We start from the raw sequence: 19,529 nt of genomic DNA, 5'->3' as shown, positions 1-19,529 counted from the left end.
AAGTTAAAGACCTGAAAAAACATTTCATTATTAAATAATTATGTACACATAGTAATATAAGAAATGATCAATTAAATGTTCTGAAATATATCAAATAATGCTGGATAAAATCATGTTTTTGATAAATTACATTAAATGATATATGTTTGCTACAAAATATGTTTCTAGTACTCAAGATGTTCTTTTGACAGAAAATTATTACAAATTTCTATTAAAAAAGAGAGAAAAAAACTGAATAATTTAGAAACAAAAGGGCCATGATTGCCCTAATATTGCTCACCTGAATATAAATACTCTTTATGACAAGAAACAAGTAATATTGTAAACTATAAATGAAAGCAGATATAAAATCTAAATCTTAAACTGATATCATAAAGTTCATATTTGTATCTGAAAAAGTGCATGTGTAAAACATTACTGGTAACTATAGCTAAGGGAAAACAATAGTTACTACAGAAGTCACTTGTTTCTATACAAGATCAGTGGTTTCCTTGGAAGTTATTGAATGCCATGAAATATAATGGCAGATTCACTTGTTGCTAAGAAAAGTGAATGTTTGCTATGGATGTGACTGGTTGCTATGTGAAAAGGTCAATGTTAGCTATGTAAGTCACTGGTTTCTGTAGAAGTCAATGGTTGTTATGTAAGGCAAACACTTGTTATGGAAAGTCAATGGTTGCTAAGAGAGTCACTTATTGCTATTTCAAGTCACTGTAAAAAGCTACAAGTTGCTATGGAATTCTATGGTTGCTATGGAAATTCAGTGATTGCTATGGAAGCCAATAGTTGCTATGGAAAGTCAATGGTTGCAAATTGAAGTCACTGGTTGCTATGGAAAGTCAATGGTTGCTATGGCAAGTCCCAGTTGCTATGGAAGTCAATGGTAGCTATGAAAAGTCAATGCTTGCTATGGAAGTCAATGGTTGCTATGCAAGTAAATGGTTGTTATGGAAAGTCAATGGTGGCTATGCAAGTCAATTTTTGCTATGATAGTCACTGGTCGCAATGGAAGTCAATGGTTGCTATAGAAATTCTCTGGTCGCTATGAAGGTCAATGCTTGCAATGGAAGTTGTTGGTTGTTATGGAAGGTCAGTAGCTGCTATGGAAGTCAATGTTTGCTAAGGAATTTTCTTGTTGCTTTGGAAGTCATTGCTTGCCATGGAAGTCAATGGTTGCTAAGAAAAGTCACTAGTTGTTATAGAAAGTTAGTGGTTGCTGTAGAAGTAAATAGTTACTATGGAAAGTCCATTGCTGCAAAATTGGTTAATGGTGTCTATGGAAGGTTAATAGTTGCTATAGAAAGTCACTGATAGCTATGGCAAGTCATTTAGCGTTAAAGAAGTCTATGGTTGCTATGGAAAGTCAATGGTTACTTTGTGAGTCACTGGTTGCTATGGGAAGTCACAGGTTGCTGTGAAAGTCCATGGTTGCTATAAAAAGGCACTGGTTGCTATGGAAAGTCATTGGTTGCTAATGAAATCACTGGTTGCTATGGATAGTCAAAGTTACCATGGAAAGGCACTGGTTGCTATGGAAAGTCACTGGTTGCTAAAGAGGTCTCTGATTGCCATAGATATTCAATGGTTCCTTTGTAAGTCACTGATTTCTATGGAAAGTCATTGGTTGTTATGAGAAGTCACTGGTTGCCATGGAAAGGCACCTATTGTTATGGAGTCACGGGTTGCTAAAGAGGTATATGGTTGTTATGGAAAGTCAATGGTTGCTATGGATGTCAGTGGTTGCTATGGAAAGTCAGTGGTTGCTATTGAAATGTATATTTGCTATGGAAAGTCAATGGTTGCTATGGTAGTTAATGGTTACTATGGAAAGTAACTGTTTGCTATGAGAAGTCACATATAAGGAAAATCTATGTTCCCCTGAGGTGGGCCCAATTTTGACTCCAAGGCTATAATTTGAAAAAAAATTTGTTGAGGTTCACCTGACTATGTTTCATGATCATCCAAAGAACATTCCTGTGAAGTTTGGATGTAACTGGCTTAGTGGTTTATAAGAAGATGCTGTTTAAGGTAAAAGTTTACAGAGGGACGCTGGACGAATTGCCAACACAAAAGCCCATCTTGTGGTGAGCTAAAAAGAGAACATGTTTTCACTTAATGAATCTACTGAGCTACTAGGCAATATTTCCATGGTTACTGATTACCTGTAACTAGAACTTCTATGAAAATTATGTATTAAGACATTGACAGGCAACAAAGCAATATGCTTACCCATGTAATACTTTAGCTTCATATGGAATGGAAATTTTGTGCACGTTATTTTTAGATCTCACTATAATTTTTCCTGACCATAATTTTGGATGTATTGCTTTTGATGCTGTAAAGTAGAAGAAATACAATGTACATAAGGCACAATTAATCTTTAAGAACAAAGACTCATAATCTTTTGTATACAATATTTTTGGGGAATTATGTTGAAATGAAACAAACTTAGAACTATCTTTTGTATACAATATTAATGGGGAATTACGTTGAAATGAAACAAACTTAGAACTATCAACTATGTTATGATTCATGCATAGTATGTCATTATCTCATGTTTCAGATACAGTACATTTTCTAAACTATTTCTTAAAGTCAACTATTTCTTAAAAAATATACTAAGGTAAAATATGTTTATTACAGACAATTATTGAAATCTTCGAAATAGTTTTTGGATATCTGTTTACCCTATTACTGTTCCTGTTAATGAGGTGCTTTCAGAAAATGACTACCAGATTTTTAATGACATACTGTGTTCATTCTGAGTTTACCTATAGTGTGTATACAGTTTAAAATGTAACATATATATTCAAGGTAGTTTATTTTACATTTAAAATGAGACTGTATAGAAATTATCAGAATTTTCAAGAATCAAATTTTAACATAATATATCTTTGAGTAAATAGATTAAATGTTTTAATTTACAGCATGACTCACCTCTAAATGTGACGTGAGCAACTGTAGTTTGTCTTAAGAGTTCCGGCTGCAGTTTTATCGGTCGAAAATCCACACTGACAGCTTCATTGGGAGGGGATAATGTTACACTCTGTATAATTTAATGATATATCATATGAATAGTGTCAAAAATGTAAATGTTTCTACATCTAATGATAGTAAAAACTTCAGAGAAAATATGTAGAAAATGCATAGTTAAAAATTAACAATAAGTTTAATATTCTGCTGCTTATAGCCATTGTCTGAATTATTACTGATCTAAACTTCAAAGTTCTAGTCATTCCTGAATCAGCGATGCATAAAACTTGCATGTAACACTGGCATAAGATGAATTATTCTGATAAGAAAGAGAACAAAATGGCAAATTTATGATTATAACGATAGAGTAAATCACATTGTTTCCTATGTATGGCTGAATTTCTTATGTTTAATACATATCATTTTTGTATATCCACACATTTAACACCTCTAGAATCCTTAGTATATGATACAAACATTGGGAATGAATCAATTTTATAGAAATACTTACAGAAATTTGAACTGGTGTATCTCCAGTATTGATTAAATTAATTGGAACAGTTTTGGGTTCATCAAATGTCCGAACTATACCAAAATCGATCAATTCTGTTGCCACGTATACACCAGGAGCTGGGAATAAATACATATACAGATACTTGTAATATCTAATCACCATATTGATCACATGTGCATTTTTAGTTCCTTTAAGCAAATTAATGTCTGAAACAGAAAATAACTGAAAATATCAAATATTTTCAAAATTTGTATTTAAGACAATATATGGCCTAATGACATGTCTTCTGAACAAATCATAATTCTTTAAATATAATAATGCTGTATGAACATAACCTTTCATGTTGTTGTCTAATAAATTGTGTATAATAATAAGATAAATCAAGACTAATGACAGTACACCATCATGCTTTCATTAAATTTAAAACTACAGTCATTACTTCTGATAAACTTATATATCATCTTTAATAGTATAATATTTTCTAGAAGATCACAAGCTTGTATAGATAATTTATGATACGTACATGATGTAACTTCAACTTCCATAGGTAAGACTACAGTATGTTGTAGATCATGTTTATCTGTTTTTATTCGTATAAAGGCAGTATGATTATTTTCTGTCCTCCCTACGAAATTTGCCTTCATTATTGTTTTTGTTTCATAGGGAGGAATCTCCTGTAAAAAAAACAATTAATAATATATCAATTTCACATACCGGTACATATAAAAATAACACATTTGTAAATTGATATTTCAAGTAAATATGGTTTTTATATTTCACTGAAAATTGAGGACTTTACATAAAATTTTCACAAGCTGGTACATTTAGTGACATACAAATTATTCATGAACTGCAATCAAATACTCTTTTTATTTAATAATTTAGATTATAGTGACTATTTTAGATTTCATCACTGAAAAAATAAAAACAGAACTTATATAGCAATACTTTTGATAAATTCCTTAAAAGTATATTAATCATTGTACACACATTGATATAAAATCAATTTGCTTACCATTCAACTTGTAAGATTTGAATTGATATCACCACAATGGAGATTAACTTTTACATGGAAATATTTGAAGAGAGCCTAGGCTATCACACAATGTATTATTTCAAAGTTAAAATGGTGTTCTATAAAGAACTGACAACATTCTGTAAGTGCCAGCTTCCTCACATGTGTGTCTACTGGACATTAATATTACGACTTACAAAATTCATTTTAAGCAACTTGTCCTCTTAAATGTTTAAATTTTGAATCTAACAGATAAACATACCCATAAAGATCTTGGAGCTTCTTTTTCCCCAGTTGGTAATTCTAAATGTAAATCACCTTCACTAGCAAACATTTCTAGTACCTGCAATATATACAGTACCCTATGTACTAAAGAATCTATACAAGACTACATTTGGAAGGTGTAATTTTGATACTAGTATATAATGAAATGATAGTCATTATGTGCTGTGCCGCCCTGCATATCTATGTCTAAAGAAAATAATGGTCAGTACTAGCAGATGTTTCATACTAGCAAACAATACATAAGTATCATCTGGCTACATAAGAGAAGTGGCCGATTTAACTTGATCGACTTTATTCTACAAAAGCTTCAATAACTTTCAGTTTGTTATATGCATCATCATAGAAATATATGTAATGAGAAACAATTACTTTCAGTTTGTATAATTGTGTTGTCATAACAAACTTGATGATCTATAAAGATAAATTTACATTTGTTTTATACCTTACAATCTTACAAACACAAATTTTGTCTAGTGTCTGGAAATATGTTCAAGCGGAATAATATATTGTCTGACAACATAAAGTATTGTCTGACCACATGCGATAAATGCAACAATGTGATAAATATTGTCTATATAAAAATATTTAAATACTAAACAATGTTTGATCTAATCTATTCAGGCAGAAAAATAATGGTAAGTCAGGTAAGGCTGTATGAGGAGAAAATTTTGAGATCAAAAGCATCTTTACTTCTTAAGTGTGTGAAGTTTCAACCCATTACCTTCAGGAATATTTGAGATACCAACTTGCTTGCAAAAACTTAGCCAAAGTGTGACCCCCCAAAAGTATCATTACATCAATCATAAGCTACCCACTTATTTTTAAGGTTCTACACTATCTTGAATACAAATAAATCTTGTAATATAAAATGATAAATGAACTTTATAATATATTTTTATCATATCTATAAATTAAGAATTAATTTTTGGACTGACTGGGAACTACAAGTTACTAAATACCTGTAAGGGTGTACTATGTGGGTTATGCATATTTATTAAAGGTGAAAAACTGCTATTGACTGGAACTCTTGCACCCAAATATGGTCGCAATCTGTATGGATTTGCCGTCCCTACTCCAAATACCTGAAACACAATGATTATAATCAGCACTATTGTAAAATAGAATTCTGTAGATAATGACAGAATAATAACAAATCATCCCCGCCTTTAACATCTTGTTATAATCATCCTTGTTTAGGTCATAACTTTACATTTTTACTTTTGTGGAGCGAAACCTCACATGCCCTTCATACATTAATTAAGATTCATTAATTGAGATTGACTTAATTAACTAGGTGTACAGGTACCTCACATAACCAGCATTGAAATCTCAAATGGGATTACCTGGGTTAACAGGTATATGAATTTACATGAGTACTTTATCATGATTAATACATGCAGTAACATCATTTACTTTTGCAAAGTATATACATGTATTTTGTTAAAACAATGAGTTAAAGCTCATCATACATACATGTATAACCCATTAACACCCTATCACAAATTAGCGAAAATAAAATTGTTGATTATCATGCATGCCAATCAGTTACATTTATCTACACTCGAGTCCTTGACAAAATTCAAAGTCAATATAAAAAAGAGCCTATATCATCAAGGGAGGCAATTTGTTTTAATTATTTATAGATATAATTAAGCATGACATGAAGCTATGGTTACAATGTTCAACAACAAGAACATCATCACAGTACTATACAATTGGGAAAAACAAGAATAGTTTATATTATGACATGTACTACTACTCTCTCTCTCTAGTCAGGAATACAAGTGTAAACATGTAAATATTTTTTTTTTTTAAAAATAGAAAATTTTTCATAAATTTCTATACATGTATATACATGTATATCTACATACCAAAAAAACTAAAAAGATTTTTTTCATAAAATTTAAAGCCATATAAGCAGTTTCTTTTTCAATTCTATGAAAGAGCTGTGTTTCTGTGTAATCTATCTTTATCATGGTAATGTCAAAGAGAAGTTAACCCCTAATCTTTTCAATAGCTTGCATAATTTTACCCTACTAAAATTTGGAACAATCAAGGACGTTTGTGAAGTAATTGAGGTTTGTTGCCTCTTTATGTAAATCGAAGTTGTAACAACCTTAAATTTCGTCGAGGATCTCAAAACGCACAATGCTTATTGTATTGTCCTATCTCTACAGAAAAAAAGAAGGAATAGATTACAAACTAAATCATATAGTAAAAGTAATGGTAATCACACCTATAAACAATGTTGAATTTTACAGTCCTTATACTACAGTACTTATAAAATTTCATACTATATCTCAAAAACTTGCCTAGCCAAAATGTCTCAACTAGAAAATACAGAGGTACCCCATAGGACTGCTATGGCACATTTTTAATGTACAATATAATATGATAACCAGCCCACTCATTTCCTGACATTTTGTAATTTCTGCCAGTCTAAATGTGATAACTTTTCACAATTGATCTAGCTAATATTAGTCAATGGAGACAATATCATCCTTGTAGTATATATGTTGACATTTACATTGTCAATTACCAAATGCTGATAAAATGCACCGAACAATAAGCATCGCAGCTTAATAAACAAAATAGGGAGCGCCTCAAAAACAAGTGCAAAATACCCTAAATATTGTAACAACATTAAATCAAACACTATCATGCAGGACTTATAATCCACTGAAGCTTATTGCCATGCCTTATGATACATTCATTCCATTTATCAACATATATCTATATATATGCACACATCTCTATGCACACGTCACCTTTATAACCTATCAGATGTCAAATATTCTGTATCATTTTCTGGACATATTTACATAATTTTTGTTTATAAAAAGTTGTAAGGCAGAAAACAAGCATATGTTACAATTATTATGTTGACATTTCTACATGCTAAATTTTACAAATCTAGTGTGACAGATGGACAGTTTGACAAAGGGCAATAGCTCTGACTTACATCATACAAAGGCTCTGTTCATTACTTCATATCATGAAAAATATCTAAAAATCAGGTCTTCTTTTTATTGTTTGTTTGTTTAATTGGGTTTTACGTCACATCGACACATTATAGGTCATATGGCAACATTCCAGCTTTACTGGTGGAGGAAGACCTCAGGTGCCCTTCCGTCCATTATTTCAGTCATGAACAGGCACCTGGGTAGAACCACTGACGTTCCGTAAGCTAGCTGGATAGCCTTTTTTTATTGCTATGAAAAACTTGTAATACTGCGAAGTATTTGTTGAGAGTATGTTGGCTGTAGATGATAACACTTAAGACAAGGTCGATATAGACATCAGTCATTACTTGAGAAAAAATAAAGAGCAAGTATTGGTGAGTGTACACAGATAAAATGTGCTGTTCTTACTGAAATAATACAAGTCACATCATTTATGGGATCCCTACAACTGCAGTAGAATCAGTACTACTTGACTTACTTGATATTTAAATGATCCCAAAGATGTATGGATATATAAAGTATTTTCCACATTGCCTTCTTGTCGTGCAAGAAAAACAACATCAAATGTTGTATTCCCACCTGGAGGGACTATCTGTAATAGAGAACATAAAAGAATTTTTAATGTGGGTATTAACAGTGTTTAAAATTAGTACTTTTCTCTAATATGATAAAGTCACGAAAGCAGAAAAAATACTGGTTAAGTTTTTCCTGTAAAATTACAGTCAGCAAAATTATAAAATATTTATTACATGTAATGCAGCAAAATGTTGTGAAGTAATTTGGCGTATTTTTTTAATGTATGTAATTATGAGTAATTTCAAAAAATAATTCTTTTGTAATTTCAAACATAATAATACAGAGATTATATTTGTTTACTTGTATAATTACTGTAACACGTGTTGCCATGAACAATTAGTGTTTAACCACATGTTACACGTAGACATGTCAAAATGATACTGGCAGTAAAATTACTCTAAATGTATTATTACTTATAAAGATGTCTGACAGATGGTTATATGTCCCTATATAAACAGTTGTTTAGATATATTATGACTCAGGTTATAGTATTGCAAACAACCATTTACATATGGCCATATAACATGTCTGACATCTTAATAATACAGCAGAATAACATAACTATTTTAGGATAAAAGAAATGAAATCATAAATTGACAGCAGACATGTAAAAAATTTACATTAACATCACAATTATCCAATGAAAAATGATGTTACAAACAAGCAATACCATATTATAAATATGTATATTTACTGTCTAAGAGGTAACTGGCACACCACACATTAAAAATTTGAATCATTAATAAATTGTTTGAAAGAAATCATTATCTAAAATAGAAAAACTAGCAACATTCCCAATGATCAAACTTGCAAATCTGATGTTTGTACAAGGATATAAAGCTCACATTACTGAACTACCTTATCTAATCACAGACAAACTTACAGACACAGATATTAAAGGTTTTATAAATCATTTTGTTACATCTTTTTCTTAACAACATTTTTCTTTTCTTTTCCATGTATCATAAAAAATGTATGTACAAATATTCTTTAACATGTTCTTTAACATGAAACAAACTAAGGAGGGTAGTAAAATATTGACTTACTTTATCTTGGAAAAAGGAGCAATGAAAATGTGCTGTACTCCCTGATATAGAGAGTAAATGTAAATTATTCTTGCTATCTGAATTATGAACTGTAACATGTTCCATTCTCGGCATTCCCACCGGCCTGAAATATACAACATGTTCTATTATAAATATTCATAAAACATTTAACAAAGTGATATTATGGTTACATGATGCACTGTTTATGATATGAACTGCTGACAAAAAATTTGAATATCACAATTAAAATCAAACATATTTTTTATTTCCTTTCAAGAAATGTTGTTTTTCTTTTACACAAGAGCTGCTACTCTTGCTGGCAATGTGCTAGACTACTCTCACTCAGTGCTTTAGTACAGGTAAAAATCTTGTAACAAGCAGTAATTTTGAAATTTTAAAGGTATATATTCATATTTCTATGTGAAAGTGATAACTATCATTTAAAAAGCATGTGTGAAGTTTTATGAGTAACTTGAGTTGCTGTAATTCTTGCACCCAAAACACCAACAGTAACTTTCTAAAGTTGTAAACTTGAAAAATTCAGTCAAAATCCGTGACAAGAGTTATTGGCCCTGGACAAATATATGAAATTTCATGTGAACATCGTCATTAGTTAATGAGATATGAAACATGAAGAATGTTTTCTGATTAGTATTCAAATTTTATACTGGTGTTGTACTTTATGAAATACAACACTGTCTGCCTACACTGTACACAAGTTCTAGATATTACCAAGGACTCCTATGTATTCCAAGAAAATACTATCATTTAACCATATTTATTCAATTTAAAAAAATAAACCTAATTGCATGTTTACATGTCATAATTCAGTCTTAAAATTTCTTTCTTCAGCAATTTCAGAACAAAACATATGCTAACCTATCATAGCCATTGACATGTTTTAATTTATAGACCTAATATAAATCTTTCCCTCTAAAATTTATCAGCATTAATACCACAGTCACATATTACTTCTTGTCATTTTAAATTACAATTGTTCTAAATTTACAGGACTTTATTTGTTATCACCTGCTCTTATTTTGTTCACTTTTTTGTGAGAGTATTTACATCTTGCACGACAGATTTCATACAACAGTAGTGACATTGAATTTCTGTAAGGTATCAATTCAACATTCATTGTAAATCTGCTTAAAATGAAAAGCAGCCCTTTGATTTATTTGGACAGCGAAATATTCGTAGCCATAACAAACTATCACTGAGACAATATTGGAACTATGAATGCGGCATGTAGAATCAGGCAGTGCCACGTCAGTAGACAAAGTTTACCTGTGGCTTTAATGTTTTACAAAATATTGATTATCTTTGAGCACTACTAAAATGAATTGTGAACGTTACAATACATTAACAGGCAGTGTGCTGTTCAGATATGGACTCGATTATTGACAGATAGTATTGACTGTATTTAGAGGAAATTAAATCATGAACAATGGTTTTCATATTCCCAAGCCAGTCAATACATCACGTTAACAATACAAGTGTTTTTCCTTCACTTTAGTTAAATCATGCACACATTTTTCTATTGTAAAGCACTACTAAATACATGACCAGCTAGGCGGAATGAAATGCAGCTAGCCTGCAAGTTTTTTACCACCTGCACATTTTTACACTAATGTGTACAGAATAACAAAAACATTTATATTTTGGTCTTATCTGAATCCTTTTTACTATACAGATAATCCAGCTGACATAACTTAACAAAAAGCAAATTGACTGTAAAACTTTGTGATTTATAAGTTGGGAGATATATGATCTGATAAAAGACAAAATGACTGTTAAAATCTCAATGCCAGTTGGCTTATATTTCTCTTATTATTGTCAAAAAGATACCCTTCATAACAAGCAACACGACCAAATGGTTACCTGTGCACCTGGCTGGACCTAAAGATAATGTTGTGCTTATTTCCTATTGGTTTATACAGAATTTATTTTAGTTTGATTGTGTAGGAAGCAATAAGCTTATAGACACACTTTCGAAGCCGTTCCTGAAGCCAACCAGTACTGAGTAAAGTTTCTTGCTCAAGGAAACGCAGACTTGCCCCTGACGGGGGTTTGAACCCATGCCACTCTTGTGCTTGTCCCATTACATTATGACACAGATAGCAACAAAATAAAAATTGTGTCACAGATACTTATAAACAAAACACTTACTGTTCTTGAAAATCTAACATGGGCGGATCTAACTGTATAGCATTTGGTAGTAAAATTTCATCTTTCCTGAAAATTACAATATGAATAATCAGAACAAATATAATATTCTGTAATTTCAAAACCATACAATAAAAGACCAAGACAGTATCATTATTTTGAATTTATAGGCTTTTTCCAACTTAATATCCCCCCACAAAGCAGTTCATTACCATCCTTCTCTAGGATTAAATGTATTGATAAGAACAGGAAAATAACAATTCTGATTTCTTTCCTCAGACACTGAACTAAAAGCTGAATATTTTTTCAAAAAAGTAAATTGTATAAGTTTTTGTAGTAAATGCAAATGCAGCTTAGATTATTATGATATTGTTTCCCTTTGTAGTAATATGACATACATTTACTTTTCATTTATGAAAGTAAATCTATAAAATTGATGCACTACTAAGAAAAACTCAAATTCATGCTGGATGTCATATCATTAGTGCTAGGTTTAAAATGAGTGAATTTAGTTGCATGCCAATATCTAAATGACAAAGGTAAACATCTTATGTAAAACACATCTTTTTTTTTTTAAGTTTGATATTAGAATTAAAATTGAGAAGTAGTACTAGTATTTATAGGGACAGATCACCATAGTATGCTAGCATTACTGTAAACAGTGACCAGCCGAACATAAATTGATGACATTTACATAACATGGCAGAGAACAAAACCTTTAAAGATGGACACTAAGTAGATAGCCGCATGAAGACAATTACTACATGGACAATTACTCGCGTCACGTTTTTCGTCTCCTAGAAATAATAGACACCTAATTAAGAGATACTCTGTGTGTTCGGTACAGCATCGTTGGGGATTCTTTATGCGTTACTGGAATCTACTTATCTCAGTGTTAACAGACTGCAAGCCGCAATCAATACACATGACAAGCTAGCTTCATTTGATGAGAGTAAATAGGAATAAAACAATTTAATGCCTCCTGTAGAAACATGCTGCAAGCAACCACCACAACAGATCAACTCTATGTAGAGACTCATGAATAAAATATACCTTTTAATCTACATTCATCATGTGTTACAATATGTACAATAAGATTATCATTGAAAACATAGTTATAATCAATATATATATACTAATTCTAACACTGACATCTATATATAAAATAACAAATCAGACAACAAAGTATCTCTTACCACAGAATTACGTGCACAGGGGTTTAAAGCAATCAGATACTCAATTCTCTAAATTTCATTACATTCACACAGTTGCATATTCTTCTGAGACATTAAGAACAAACATAATCATTATGTTTAAAATCAAATACAGAAAGACGTTTCTTTGCTACTAACAATCTATGTTGTGAACAATAAGAACTCAAAGTTAAGAAAGTTAAGTAAGTACACTCTACTGTGATGTTTTTATGCAGATTCTACAAATTCAACTATTTCAATTAGTACAGTCATGTTCATGGAACTAGATAAATGACAGCAATTAAACACCACATTTGAATATTGAAAGTTAGTCCTTTAAGTCTAACTTTTCTACTTTATATGCCTAAAGGCTTACATTATGGTGAAGTCCAGGTACTTAGCAGTACATCAATACTCAATGCTTGTAAAAAAAATTTAATTCAAATAGTTGCAAAAATAAAGAACAAATTCATTTAAGAACAATTACAGAAAATTTGTGGCATCTGCCAATATTTTTGTTTCCCCCTTCACTGCATTTTAAACTAAAATTAATTAATTTTAAACTTCAATAAAAGCATACTACTACTGCTTGGACACATTGACCTCTATGTTATAAAATATACACATATAAATGGTTCATGCCCTTAAAGGCATTTATTCTTATTTCTAAAAAAGCTTTTTATTTTTGGTGTATACTTATTATTATAATTAATAAGTTGCCCCTTGGCCAATTACCAGAACTATTTTTTTTTCATCTGCTGGATTTTCGCAATTTAAGTTCAGTAATAGTGATTTAGTATTTTGTATGGAAATCTTAATACAACTTTGTTTACATTTTGCTACCTTCATGACACATTATCTCAAATCATTAAGTGTTACTTTTTTCAAGTAAAAGGCATATAACATACTCTAAAATCATTATTTAAATGTTATAAAATTCATATTTTTTCTTTGAAGAAGAAATGAAAAATTATTTGTTCATGAGGCATAATGTGCATTCTTCAATTTAGACTACTGTATTTCTGTTTTTAGCTGCACATTTCTGCATTAATATGTTTATATACAATGTACATGACAAAGACAACCACAATGAAGTCAATGCTCTAGCATTCAATAACAAACCCTTGAAACTTGTTTATCTATTTGTGTTATCAGAAACCATTACAATAACCTTGTTTGCACATGAAGAGCTTCAAAAATTGTTTTTCCAATTATTGATATATAAATGTTTTGGATCACTGCTACTCTACAATTTAAATGTTTTTGTGAGGTTTATATCAAGATATATCTTGTTACAGATAGTTACCGCATATACATCATAAAATAACTAGACCAGAACTTGTAAACAAACATTATAGTAATAATATCAAAAATTTGCTGACAGTGTGTTTATTATTTATAGAGAGAGGTTAAATGTTCAAACTTTGCAGGAGTTGCCTTCATTTAATTTGGGAAGGTATTTTGACCCTTGATTATTATTCAACATTTGGATTAGTTTGTCATCTTTTAATTTTTGAATTGCAGCATTGCTGATGCCACTGATGACACTATCATTACTTAGCCTAGTATGATAATTATAAACTTGCCCAGCATTAACTTGATGATACTTTCATAACTTACCCTATACAATGTATAAGCATTATAAACTTGCCCAGCATTAACTGATGACACTATTATAACATACCCTACATAATCATTATAAACTTGCCCTGCTTTATCTTGATGATACAATTATAACTCAACCTATATAATCATTATAAGCTTGCCCTGCTTCAACTTGATGATAATATCATAACTTACCCTATATAATCATTATAAACTTGCCCAGCATTAACTGATGATACTATTATAACATACCCTAAATAATCATTATAAACTTGTCCTGCTTTATCTATAACTCAACCTATATAATCATTATAAGCTTGCCCTGCTTCAACTTGATGATAATACATGTATTATAACTTACCCTATATAATCATTATAAACTTGCCCAGCATTAATGTGATGATACTATTATAACTTACCCTTTATCATCATTATAAACTTGCCCAGCATTAACTATTGATACTATCATAACAACCTATATAATCATTATAAGCTTGCCCTGCTTCAACTTGATGATAATATTATAACTTACCCTATATAATCATTATAAACTTGCCCAGCATTAAATGATACTATTATAACTAACCCTTTATCATCATTATAAACTTGCCCAGCATTAACTATTGATACTATCATAACAACCTATATAATTATTATAAGCTTGCCCTGCTTCAACTTGATGATAATATTATATCTTACCCTATATAATCATTATAAACTTGCCCAGCTTTAACCTGAAAATAGAAATAAATCTGTTTATAGATCATACATTTTTTAAAATCATAAAATGATGTATATACAATGTGCCATCAACATACCGGTAATTATAATAATGGATTGTTTATTAGTTTCATTTAATGTATACACTTAACCATCAACATCACAAATTGCTGTTTATACTTATATATGTGAGATATAGTCACATTATACCATCTTAAATGTTCTGATAAGGAGATACTATGTTAAAATGATCATATTGTCAAGTGTTGATGATCTCTATTAAAGTGATATGGTTCAGGAAGTTAACACAAACACTTTGATTCATTTTATTAGTTGTTTAAAAGAAAACAGTGACCTTGCTTTAAAATATTTCTTCCTCGCAATTAACAGGCTCCAAGTTTTAGGGTCCTACATGGGTCAGGACCATGTTCATCAATATGAAAATAGTACTTCAGTTCTTGATTACAAAAAATTGGTCAACAATGTGACAAATACAAGTTACAGAATCTTGTTTCAAACTTTCAATCAATTTAAAATAGATGATTATGTTTTAACTTTAATCTATACTTAACAATTGTGTATTACCCAAACAACAACCTGGACACCAGAAAAACAAACTTTACATGAGCTATAACAGTTGTGCTATGTGAAAGCAAACTATCTGTAGCTAGCTCATCCTAAATTAAATAACACTTAAATGACATTCTCACAACTCCCACACATTATGACAATCAGCTATGTACTGCAATATGTTCCATCTTTTACCTCACTTTTGTGCTACTTACTTCCTTAAACATTCTTGAATTCAATAAAATTTGGTAAAATGTTTCCATGGTAAATTTGAATCATAGGTCATTTGGCAATGTTCCAGCTTTACTGGTGGAGGAAGACCTCAGGTGCCCTTCTTTGCATTATTTCAGGCATGAACGGGAACCTGAGAAGAACCACCGTTGAATCTCAGTATTTAAGCACCAAATAATGTATAAGCAATAATTGTGCACTAACAAGTTTTGTTACACTCCCTGTTTACCTAAAACTGTATCTTTTAAATTAATTTGACATCATGTTAAGACATAGACTAACTGAGGAACTCTGTAAACTGATTCAGTAGGCCCTGAATAGAACAGTCATAAGTAGGCCCTGAATAGAACAGTCATAAGTAGGCCCTGAATAGAACAGTCATAAGTAGGCCCTGAATAGAACAGTCATAAGTAGGCCCTGAATAGAACAGTCATAAATAGACCCTAAATAGAACAGTGATAAGTGGGGCCTAAATAGAAAAGTGGGCCCAGAATAGACTTTACTGCCCTTGATAGCTTCCTGACAGACTGACTGTTATATACTACAAATAACTTAATATAAACACGACTTCAATTTGTAAACAGGAAAATTTTACATGCTTCAATGCCAGTGATACTTAAATAATTCTAAACAGATAGGAAACATCTACTTATGCATTGTTGAATCATTTTAGAATGAAACAGATAACAATCGCATGTCTCCTCAAGATAATCAACAAGCCCAGTAAAACCTGGATCAAAATCTCAGAAAATATTCAATTTGTAAATTACTAACAGTTTGACAATTATGCAACTCTCTGGTGTAACTTGACATTTTAATGAAATTACTGAATATTTTATAACTAGAAACACACCATTAGTGATTCTAGCTAGGAGCTAAATGGTTTACCAACATAAATAATTTAATATTTCTTTCTTTACATTTTTACACCCTTAATTTGAGTAATGGGCTTGCCATTAGCTTTAATTTTAGAACTTACCCTTAACTAGTCTCACTTAACTACCCTTGTTTTGTAAGAGGCCAACACTACAGCCTAGTCACACTAAACCGCCCTTGATTTGTAAGGAGGTCTCACTATCTGGAGCCAACATTACAGTCTGGTCACACTTAACTACACTTGATATGTATGGAGATTTCCCTATCTGGAGCCAACACTACAACTTAGTATCCTAGTCACTCATAACTACCCTTTATTTGTAATATCTGACTTCCTGAAGCCAACACAACTTTGTAACACTAAACAGTAACCCTTGATTTGTAAGGAGATATCAATATCTGGAGCCAACACTAAAGCCTAGTCACACTTAATTGCCCTTGATTTGTAAGCAGAGCTGACTATCTGAATCCAACACAACAGTCTAGTCACACTTAACTGCCCTTGATTTGTAACGAGATCTGACTTTCTGGAGACAACACTACAGCCTTGTCACACTAAACTATCCTTGATTTGTAAGGTCTCATTATCTGAAACCAATTACAACAGCCTTGTCACACTTGATTTGTATGGAGGTCTCATTGTCTGAAACCAACACAACAGCCTTGTCACACTTAACTGCCCTTGATTTGTAAGGAGATCTCACTATCTGAAACCAACACAACAGCCTTGTCACACTCAACTACCCTTGATTTGTAAAAAAGATCGGACTATCTGAAGCCAATTAGACTACAAACATTTTTGACAAGACTTTTCTATACAAGGCCTTTTTCTAATAAAACTTTAGATTATAATGAACTTAAATATGAATATGTGATATAATCAGACATACACAAAATAATTCCTATCCTACTCACTGTCTCTTTTAATTGCCACAGATTCTTCTTTAAGCCCCAGTCACATGTTCACGGATAATGCCACGGAAGAGCTATGGTCTAATCGTTCACGGATTACTTCGGAAATGTGAAATTTCGTAGTCCGCTACGGTTCCAGTATGGACACACAACCGTATGAGTACGGAGTCAGCGGTTTTAAAACCCAAAAACCCCCGGAGGACACGGATTGTTACGGACCCCCGTTTGATACGGACCGCACGTCAGGGGCCCCACAGGAACATAGGGTTTTGCTCCGGTTTAAACCCGGGTCTACAAAATAAGTGGGTTGATACGGGAAAAACAAATTGTCAGAGGGAACAAATCCCACGGAACCGTAAAAATATTGTTCTCCGTCCCAAACTGGAAATCCGTACAGTTGGACTCGAACATACGGATAGTCGGTTTTGTCGGCCCCGTATGTTGTGGGTTTAAAAAGGACTAGCAGGGATACCTCGGTGATTTTTCGTAGCAAATTTTGTGCATGTTCAAATGTAAGGATCCTACGGAAATATACAAGGCTACTACGATTGATTACGGTTAAACCAAATTTGGAAAGAGTACTGCCATCGTAGCTACAACCCCGGATGCCGGAATTAATCCATGGCTCTTCCGTGGGCGTATTCCGTGAATATGTGACCGGGATATTAGCTTCAAATTTATAGATATGTTGATTAATATATACTAACTGTATCAAAAATCTTGGTAAAAACCAGAAAACAAACAAACCAGTTGTATGACATAATATCACATATACATCAAAACATAACAACATGGAATATTGTAACTATATGACGCCATCAATAAATTTGTTGCTTGAATTTACTGACTGATCACTAGACTTTAATTTTATTTTGGTAGAATAACTCCAATTTTTAACAATGAAATTAAACATTCAAAGATAATTTGAGCCGTGTCATGACAAAACCATCATAATGGGTTTGCAACCAGCATGGATCCAGACCAGCCTGCGCATCCGCACAGTCTGATCAGGATCCATGCTGTTCCCTTACCAACCCTATTACAAGTAGAGAAACTGATAGCGAACAGTATGGATCCTGATCAGACTGCGCGGATGCTCAGGCTGGTCTGGATCCATGCTAGTTGCAAACGCACTATGTTGGTTCTGTCATGACACGGCTCATTTGATGTCCATCTTGCAAACCTTTTAATACTAAACTAATCTACATCTGACATTAATTTTCCAATGAGAAATACCATTTACACTTGAATTATGTTATTGCATCATTATATATAAATCACAATAATGCAGTTTCTACAGCTACATTGTATAGGTGTTATGGTCGCGAAATATGATGTTCCAGACAATGCAATAGTAATATGAACTTGTAATATGAACTTGTGTGATTGATCAAAGCCCTATTGTCAGAAAAAAAATTACAGTAACAATGAATAAAAAATGTAATGTACTCTCTGAACAGGTGAATGACTGCAGATAATGTTACAAATTGTTCTTTAAACATTCAATAACTGGGAATGTAAAAACAGAAATATTCTTTCTTTGTTGAAATTTCAGGAATCAATAAAATATCTAAATTAAACAATAGAACTTTCATTTTTAATGTTCAGAACAAATGAGCAGAATAAATATTTGTCAGTATCTAAAGTGAAGGACAAATTGTTTTTGTCTTTTTCTTTCTTTTTTTCGATACCTAAAATCATCTGCAGTTGCAAGTCTGCACAACATATCAAATCTAAATATTTAATTTGAATACCGTTAAATCTAGCTTCAACAAATAGATATCAACTTTCAACAAGCCTTTATCTATGTACATCATGTTCTAGCCATTATCTTATACACTTAAAGTACCAGGGAAAGTAAAATAAAATTTTTCTTCAGCTTAT

At 31.7% G+C, this 19,529-nt stretch overlaps 1 protein-coding gene across 1 annotated transcript; it reads right to left on the bottom strand.

Moving 5' to 3' along the window:
• Window positions 1-2,205: 2,205 nt before the first annotated feature.
• On the bottom strand, window positions 2,206-15,070 carry LOC132748548 (transmembrane protein 131-like; the record flags this gene model as incomplete). Its single annotated transcript, XM_060738170.1, is given in 10 exon segments — window positions 2,206-2,335; window positions 2,938-3,046; window positions 3,485-3,603; window positions 4,011-4,161; window positions 4,765-4,845; window positions 5,747-5,869; window positions 8,229-8,342; window positions 9,373-9,496; window positions 11,542-11,607; window positions 15,036-15,070. Coding segments are annotated over 9 exon segments (951 nt in total). The 3' UTR covers window positions 2,206-2,225.
• Window positions 15,071-19,529: the final 4,459 nt, after the last annotated feature.

Source organism: Ruditapes philippinarum, unplaced genomic scaffold (genome assembly GCF_026571515.1).
Source record: "Ruditapes philippinarum isolate M1 unplaced genomic scaffold, ASM2657151v2 ctg16904_1_1_1_1, whole genome shotgun sequence".
Taxonomy (NCBI): domain Eukaryota; kingdom Metazoa; phylum Mollusca; class Bivalvia; order Venerida; family Veneridae; genus Ruditapes; species Ruditapes philippinarum.
This window is presented reverse-complemented; position numbering and strand designations above follow the sequence as displayed.